The 8,892-nt window shown below is 36.2% G+C and overlaps 1 protein-coding gene across 1 annotated transcript in view; it reads right to left on the bottom strand.

Annotated features, from left to right (window-relative positions):
- Nucleotides 1-6,265: 6,265 nt before the first annotated feature.
- LOC140859222 (uncharacterized) overlaps nucleotides 6,266-8,892 on the bottom strand; it is an 8,005-nt gene continuing 5,378 nt past the window's right edge. The window contains exons 3-4 of the mRNA XM_073260892.1: nucleotides 8,431-8,504; nucleotides 6,266-7,575 (exon numbers count right to left, since the gene is read on the bottom strand). Of these exons, the coding sequence (XP_073116993.1) occupies nucleotides 6,574-7,575; nucleotides 8,431-8,504 (1,076 nt within the window). The 3' untranslated portion in view covers nucleotides 6,266-6,573. The remainder of the gene's footprint in view (nucleotides 7,576-8,430; nucleotides 8,505-8,892) is intronic.

Here is an 8,892-nt window from a genome sequence, read left to right as displayed (position 1 = left end):
AAATTATATCATATTCAAAAAAAAATAAAAATAAATTATGCTCGATTGCAAAATATATTTGTGACTAATTTTTTTGGTTGCAAAATATTAAAAAAAATTTATGATCAAAAAATTGATGATAAAATATTTTAATTATTTTAAAATTTATAAATTTTTTTTATCATAAATAATTTACTATTTATTTTTTAAAAAAAATTAACTTTTCATCAATTATTTAAGATGAAAATTTTGCATCACAAATAAAAAATTATTTATGATGCAAATTCAATTTGCATCATAAATTATTGATTATTTATGATGTAAAATTTTCATCATAAATAATCTACCATTTATTCTTTTTTTGAATTTTGATTTTTTATCGACTATTTATGATGAAATTTTACATCATAAATAGTAATTATTTATGACACAAATATAATTTTTATCATAAATAATTAGTTATTTATGACGTAAAAGTTCCATCGTAAATAATCTACCATTCATTTTTTTTTAAATTTTTTATTTTTGTTGATTATTTGTGATGAAAATTTTGCATCACAAATAATTGATTATTCATGATGCAAATTTAATTTTGCATTGTAAATAAAATTATTTATGATGAAAAATTTTCATCATAAATAATTTGTTATTTAATTTTTTTAAATTTTTAATTTTTTATTGATTATTTGTGATAAAAATTTTACATCGTAAATAATTTAATATTTATGAGAGAAATTCTTTTTGCATCATAAATAATTTATTATTTGTGATGTAAATTTTGTTACGTCGTTAATACATATATTTACGATAAAAATATTTTCGTCATAAATAATTCCATTGCTAAAATCCTCTTTTCTTGTAGTGGTAGTAGATGGTCCACTGATTCGGTGTTGTTGAAACATATCTTGCATGTCTGATCTATCTGATTTCTTTTTTTGCTTAAATTTTTTGATGTAAGGATTTTGTTGAAGTAAGTCAACCAGCTGAAAATTTTGACTTTCTCCAAAATTGGCAATATCCATAGGGTCTTTCCAATGGCTTGTTGTACCCCACCATTGATGAGAAATAGGTTTTTCACTGAAAATTTTCCTGTCTTGCTCGACTTGCAAATTCTACAATCTTCATCCTCTATTATCTGACCTCTGAGAGGTATCTATGGGGTTTCTTCTCATTGTAATAGATCCCTTTAAAGTGGGGATTAGCTCAAGAAACTACAAGTTGTTGGGATTAGAGAAACTGCAAGTTGTTGGGATTAGCTCAAATAGAAACTACAGCAAACTATAAGTTGTCAGAGAAACTATAAGTTGTTGGGATTAGAAACTACAAGTTGTTACACATTGATTGTGGCTTCAATATGCCCTTGCAAGCATAAGGGGGGCTCAACCACATGAAGCTTGTTTCACAAGAGAGTGAAGTGTTGACGTGAAAGAGCTTTGGTAAAGATATCTACAATCTAATCATGAGTGAAGACATAGGAGACCCAAAGTTGCTTAGCGGCTATACGTTTCCACACAAAGTGATAATCAAATTCAATATGCTTTGTACGGACATGAAATACTGGATTAGCAGTTAAATAAATGGCTCCAATATTATTACACCAAAGAATAAGAGGAGCATGAAGAAGAATGTCTAATTCAGTAAGAAGTGATTGAATCTAAAACTGCCCCGCCGGGGCATTAGCAATAGCCTTATATTTGGCCTCGGTACTTGAACGAGCAACACTCAACTGCTTCTTAGAGCACTAGGAGATTAAGTTCCTACCAAGAAAGATGGCAAAACCACTTGTGGATCGCCGATCTTGTGTGCATCTTGCCCAATCAGCGTCACTAAATGCATGGAGCTCACAGCTAGATTGATGGTGGAGTGATAAACCACATGTTATGGCGCACTTCAGGTAGCATAGAGTGCACTTCACAGCTGCCCACTGTAGGTCCGAAGGTGCATGCATGTGCTGGCATAATCTATTAACAATATAGGTGAAGTCTAGGCATGTGATGGTAGTGTATTGTAGTGCACCTACAAACATTCGATATAGTGTTGGATCAGAAAATGGTGAGGACGGTCCATTGAAATCGAAGTCTAGTGCCAAAGGAGTTGAGATGGGCCTTACATCCAGCATATCGAATTTTTATAGCACATCTTTGATATATTTCTACTAGGATAAGGAGCAACCATCTGGATGTGAAGACATCTCTATGCCCAAAAAGAAATGAGCAGAACCAAGGTCTCGGACAGAAAACTCATTCTTGAGAGAATCAATGAGTGAGGAAATGCCTGATGCATCGCTGCCTATTACTATGAAATCATCTACATAGATTAAAATATAAATAGAAGAGCACCCACTCACACGATAAAATAGAGAAGTATCTGTCTTGGATCCCACAAAGCCAAACTGAAGTAAATAATTGCTAAGTCGCTGGAACCAGGCCCTTGGGGCTTGTCGGAGGCCATATAGAGACTTCTGAAGTTGACACACATGGTGAGGAAATTGGGGATGGACAAAATCCGGAGGTTGCTCCATAAAAATGGTTTCTTATAAGTGTCCATGCAAAAATGCATTAGACACATCAAGCTGTCTCATGGGCCAATCAGAAGAGATGGCAAGTGCTAGAAGAAGTCTTATTGTTGTGATTTTAATAATAGGATTGAATGTATTAAAATCAATCTAGGGTTGCTGGCTATATCTCTTAGCCACAAGGCATGCCTTATACCTCTCAATAGAGCCGTCAGGATGTTGTTTAAGTTTGAAAACCCACATACACCCAACCACATTCATGTGGGAGGTGCGAGGTACAAGCGTCCATGTTCCATTGTGCATAAGCGCATCAAATTTGGCTAATATGGCAGCACGCCAATTGGGATCCTTGAAAGCTTGACTATAGCAGGTCGGCTCAGAAGGCAATGAAGTGCAGGCTAGCAGATGTGGGAGAAGATGCATGCTAGTCTTCTATGCACTATAGATTTTGGCCCACCGTGTACCATCCTGCGATCGAGTGATCATAGGGTCAGTGCGTGCTGACATGGTAGAGCTAGTCCGTAGTTGTTATGCATCATTGAGATATGATAGTGGATGAATGAAATCAATAGCGCGGTCTAATGGTGGCGAGGGCATTGTCGTTGAGGTCAACGGGTGGCGTGAATCTCCATGAACTAAAGTGGGTGCATCTATAGGTGCACCAGTGGCTCTTGCCTGTGAACTCACCTCTGTTGAAGTGAATGAGGACAAGTTGGGCGGGGCAGGTGTCCCAGAAGTGGATGCGTGCCATGGGGTGCAATCAACACCTTGGTCGACCTACTACGCATGGGCCGAAGGGTGACCCTGTTGCTGGACAGGCTGATCCCAAGGTTGAGATACAGCAGTAATTGAGACATCCAAGGGTGTAACCTACAAAGGAGGTAAAGACTGGCGAGAACAAGTAATAGGCCCAATATTATGGCTAGAAATTTCAGCAAAAGAAAATCTCTTTTTATCAAAGACAGCATGGTGAACAATGTAGATCTTACCTGTTGGCATATGCAAGCACCGATAACCATAATGAGACTTGCTATATCCCATGAAAATACACAAGTCAGAATGGAATTCAAGTTTGTGCTTGGAACAGGGTCATAGATAAGGGAAACAAGCACATCCGAACACACATAGAAAAGTATGGTTCGGTGTGGAACGAAAAAGCTTTTCATAAGGGCTAATATTGGACAAGAGAGGTGTGGGCATACAGTTGATTAAGTAGGCAGCTGTGCGAACGGCATCATCCCAAAATCACTGGGGAACAGAGGCAGTAGCTAAGAGAGCCAATGCAGTCTCAATTATATGATGATGCTTACGTTCTGCAACGCCATTTTGCTGAGGGGTGTGTGGGCATGAGAGATGATGAGAGATGCTGCAAGCATCAAGATGACGAGACAGAGCGGAACTCCCCACCCCAATCACTATGAAATTGTTTTATCTGTCTAGCAAAGAGACATTCAACATGGCATTGAAAGCGAAGAAAAATATCTACTGCATCAGATTTTCTTTGCATAGTGAAGACCCAAAGATACTAAAATCATCAATAAAGCAATATAGTAACGAGCTCTAGAAGCAGAGATTATTGGTGAAAAACCCCATACATCAGAGAATACTAGGTCCAAAGGACAAGATGTTGAAGGCTGGTGGAGCATGTTGCAAGGGGTGGGAAGGAGGGCTATCTCGATAGGATCAGAGGGTTGAGAGCAGAAGGGAACTGATACCATGAACGAACTAGCCAAAGATGATGTGAACGACTTCTGTCCCTCTATGGGGTTTCTTCTCATTATAACAGATCCCTCTAAAGTGGGGATTAGCTCAAGAAACTACAAGTTGTTGGGATTAGAAAAACTACAAGTTGTTGGGATGAGCTCAAATAGAAACTACAACAAACTATAAGTTATTGGAGAAACTATAAGTTGTTGGGATTAGAAACTACAAGTTGTTACAAGTTGGTTGTGGCTTCAATATGTAGGCAGCATTGCTTCCAGTTGACAAGGTAGAAGCCATCCATAGTTCTTTTTTTGAGTTCACTCCCTTCCAAGAAAAAACTATGTATTCAATCTATATGCTTAATAATCAACTGGGGGGTGCATACAATTAAAGAAAAAGAAAAAAAATGCAATTAGGGAGGTGGAAGACTGAATGAAATAGTTGGGGTGACAGGATTGACCAATATGAGTCACGCCTCATCCCCTCTGAGAGAGTATTTCCTCTCTTTTTTTTTTTTGTTTTTGACTGCTAACAGCCTGAGGATTTGCACCTAATTTGTTAACTTCTGTATTACGGAAAATTGTATTATGAACTGGTTTGTTGTGAGCAAAATGTGCAATTATTAGTCGCTTGTGTGATACTTGTAAATTAAAGACGGAGGGTCTTATCTGACCTTTTCTGATGTTCCTTTAGGGGTACTCTGATGAGGTGAGGTGCCAATTAGATTTCTATCTCAGCTCCTTGCCTTTTTGGTGCTAAACTTGAAGGTTTTATCTTAAATTGTACTTTGGTTCTAAAGATTTATGAAATGAGAAAAGATCTTGTAGAAGCTAAGCTCAATCAATGTGGTGAACGTGGCTAATTCTGGCGCTGTTTATATGATATGAGCTCAAAGAGATGGTGGTGTGTTTGAAAACTGGGATACGATCTATAGAGATGCAGTACACAGTTGTGCAGAATGTCTGTAACATCATGGCTTTTTTGTTCAAAAGGATGAGGGCTGTATCAATAAGCTGATCATGGAGTTGTAGTTATCACCAGAAAAGAAAGGGAAAAAACTGGAGTATTGTCGTCAAGGTCTAACCTTCACACAGGTTCGTATTATGGGTGGCAGAAATTGGACCATTGCTAGATGAAACACTTCCAGAACGAGTGTAAGTGAATTATATGCTTTTATTCAGAGAGATTGTGAGAGACCATGGATGTGATCTCATTCCAGCTAACTACTTACACAGGCTGGGATGTCCCCTGATGAGTTAGTTCATGTCACTGAAGCCACAGGGACCTGTCTTCATTTATATATATTATGAGGAAAGTTCTGGTAAAAGATATTTTCTTTTCAGTGAAATCACATCCTAGCTCATTTATGAGTTGGATGCTTGTTGTAATGTAATACTGGTTTGAGTTGTTCGTCCCCTCCTAATACAATTCTAATAATAGGGGAGATGTTTGAACTTTGAAGGTAATAGAATGGCATATACTGAAATGGCTAAGCAATCAAACTGCTAGCTGTTTTTGGTAATCAGTACTTCTTGACCAGTGTGCAATGGAGAAGGCCTATAAGCCAACTCATATGGCACTTTAAGATTACACTAGCTTTAAGTCACTGCAATCTTTTCAACAATGTGAAGTGAAATGTGAAGCGAAATACCTTCTGGATAAGGACTGAATTGGGAATTAAAAAGAGTTTTACTGTGCAAGAGTGTTATGCATCTAATTTTAAATCACGTCATATTAGCACAAAAATTAAGAAACAGGGGGTAGAAATGTCAATATCCCTCCATGAAAAGGGCATATTCTTTAAATTCTGTATGAAATAGCATAATTGCCTTCATATTTAACATGTCATATTTAGTCCATGTTTACTAAATTTAGTGATACTTTTTGAAAGAGTCTAACTCGCTCATCTGTGCTGCATAAGTCTGTGCATCAATATGTGACTTGTGGAAATGACTTATGTTACAGTCATGACCTAACAATCAAAATAACAATAATTTGGAGATACTAGATTGCTTCTATGCCATATTTTATACTAATATTACCCATGTTACTTGTAACCATCCAGTGTGGCCATTTAAACAGTCATATAGCATTATTAGGATAAGGGCCATTATCAATGGATAACAACCTCTAGCTACATGGAGCATTACAAGTATCCTGCATGACAAACACTATATCAGATGTTTCATACTACTAACTCTTTTTTAATACGACAGAAAACACTCACAGTGAACAACCAATTCACACTGTTTCAAGTGGTGCACAAGCATAGATGTTGTCACTCGCCCATGTGGTTGTTGTGATGTTGCATTTGCTCTCACCATTCAAAGAGCAAATATAGAGGCATTTCTGCTACGATGTTTGCAAACCTCACACTAATTAAGAGGCATAATATCATCTTTGTCTCCTGGTCTTAGATCATAGATAGACAGTCCATGCTCATCAAAGCCTTGGATCTCAGTTTCTGAAATGTCGCAGTCTTTAATATTTTCGAGTTCAGTGTTTAAGCCATCTCTTGCGGATGATGATTCTGTGGTTTTAGACATGCAGGGGTTGCTGCCTTCCATCACAGAGGGAGCAGACAGTTTGTATTCATCAAAGCCTGGGAATTGTGCAAATTCTAGGAGGTCGCAGTCATTGTTTTGATCCATTTGAGTGTAAATGTGTGAGCCATCTCTTGGAGATGATGCCCCAGTGAACTCAGTCATGGTGGGATCATTGCTTTCCATGGTGGGAGCAGAATGTCCATACTCATCAAAATAATCTGAGAATTCCTTGAATTCTGAAAGGTGGCAACTGTTGCTGATTTCCAATTGAGTATCGACGCATAAACCATTTCTTCCAGATGATGGCTCAGTGATTTCAGTCATGGTAGGAGCACTACCTTCCATCGCAATGGGGGCAGATCTCTGCTCTTCAAAATCTGGGAATTCCTCAAATTCTGGAAAGCTGCAATCATTGATATCTTTCAATTGAGTGTCAATGGATAAGCCATTTCTTGCGGATGATGACTCTGTGATTTCAGTCACCATAGGAGCACTGCTTTCCATTTCAATGGGAGCATACAGTCTATACTTATCAAGGTCTGGGAATTCATCAAATTCTGAGAGGTCACAATAATTGATGTTTACTTGAGCATCAATGCATAAACCATCTCTTGTAGATGATGGCTCTGTGATTTCTGTTGAAATGGGATCACCATACTCTGTTATAGTTGGAGCATTGGTGGTGTTACTACCATTGGAAGAACCTCCTCTGCTTTGCTCTTGTTCTGGATGCTTATTGGTCTGCCTTACCATATGGTTGTTGTACACCACTTCTCCTATAATCATGCTGAGTGGAAGTGGTTCATTTCTTTTTCTACAACATATGTACTGCTGCACCCATCACATGAATGTACAACAAATTTACAAAAAAAGTCAATGCAAAGTTAATGCTTCAATTTCTTATAATATAGAAAAATAGTTGATGAAAATTAGGCCGCACCAAAAGTTTCCAAACATATTTTGAGAAAGGATCTTCCCAATATGTGTTAATTTAAATCTTTTAAGGTATGTTAATTTGAGTATATATACCTGTTAAAGCTGACTAATGTGTGATGATCTAAGAGGAATAAATGCAAAGTATGCAACAAGTAGCAAACTTGGATTAGTTTTCTAACGCTATTTTCAATTACTTGATGCCCACCTTTTGCATCTTTTAAAGCGAAGCAGCAACTGTTGTTATAAGGATCCTTACAATATTTCTCTTCAATAGCAATAGAAACTGAGCTGGTACTCAATCTGCAGCCAGCTATTGATCCTCTAAAATGAGTATATTAAACCCTTTCTCATCATTAATTACAGGCCAATTCATTTATGCACAGTTTCTGCAAATCAAATTCAAGAAGCACAGAAGAAGCCACTGTTTGGAAGATTTTCATTTCAAAATCATGATTTTGTACTTTCAAGTATCAAAAGTTTTAACTCTTAAAAGATGCTTTGTTTGTAAAAAAAATAATAAAATAAATTCTAAAACATGTTTTTCCTTGGAAATCTTTGACCTAACATCAACTTTAATTTAATAATACATGGATATTCTGTTAGTGTAAAAAAAAAAAAACACATCCTTTTTACTTTAAGTGATTGTTGTGTCAAAGCTATGTGAGAAACAACAACTAATTCTTCCATTTTTTTTTTCTTTTCGAAGTATCAACATATACAAGGGAAATAGGAAATGAATGATATACTTACAATGATTTTGCTCTCATCTTGATAAAGGGCAACAAAATCTCCACATTCAAGATTATACTTTCTAATGAAGCTCCCTGCATATAACATGACAAGGTATCAATAATTAATCATCATAAAAATCTTGATTCCATATGCTTTCTTTCCTTTTTCTTAATTTTTATTACATTTTAGAAAAAAATATTCTTTCTTTAGTTCTTAAATTTAATGTGTGCTATTTTCAAATAACTAGTTCAATATTTTGACCAAATAACAATCATAAATGTTTAACAATAAGTAAATGGGAGATGTCGATAAATGGCCTATGGAATATGTATTTATTAATAGTATAATATTGTACAACTAACAAAGTATGTCTTTCGGTGCAAAACTAATATTTCACAATGAAGATAAAATATCTTCAGTGAAGTTCTAAAAAGTTAAGTTTTAATTTAGTAAAATATTTATTTTATCAAATAATTTGGT

Source organism: Elaeis guineensis, chromosome 7 (genome assembly GCF_000442705.2).
Source record: "Elaeis guineensis isolate ETL-2024a chromosome 7, EG11, whole genome shotgun sequence".
NCBI classification, from domain to species: Eukaryota; Viridiplantae; Streptophyta; class Magnoliopsida; order Arecales; family Arecaceae; genus Elaeis; species Elaeis guineensis.
The sequence above is the reverse complement of the archived record's forward strand: the minus strand, read 5'-3'. Positions and strand labels throughout refer to the sequence as shown.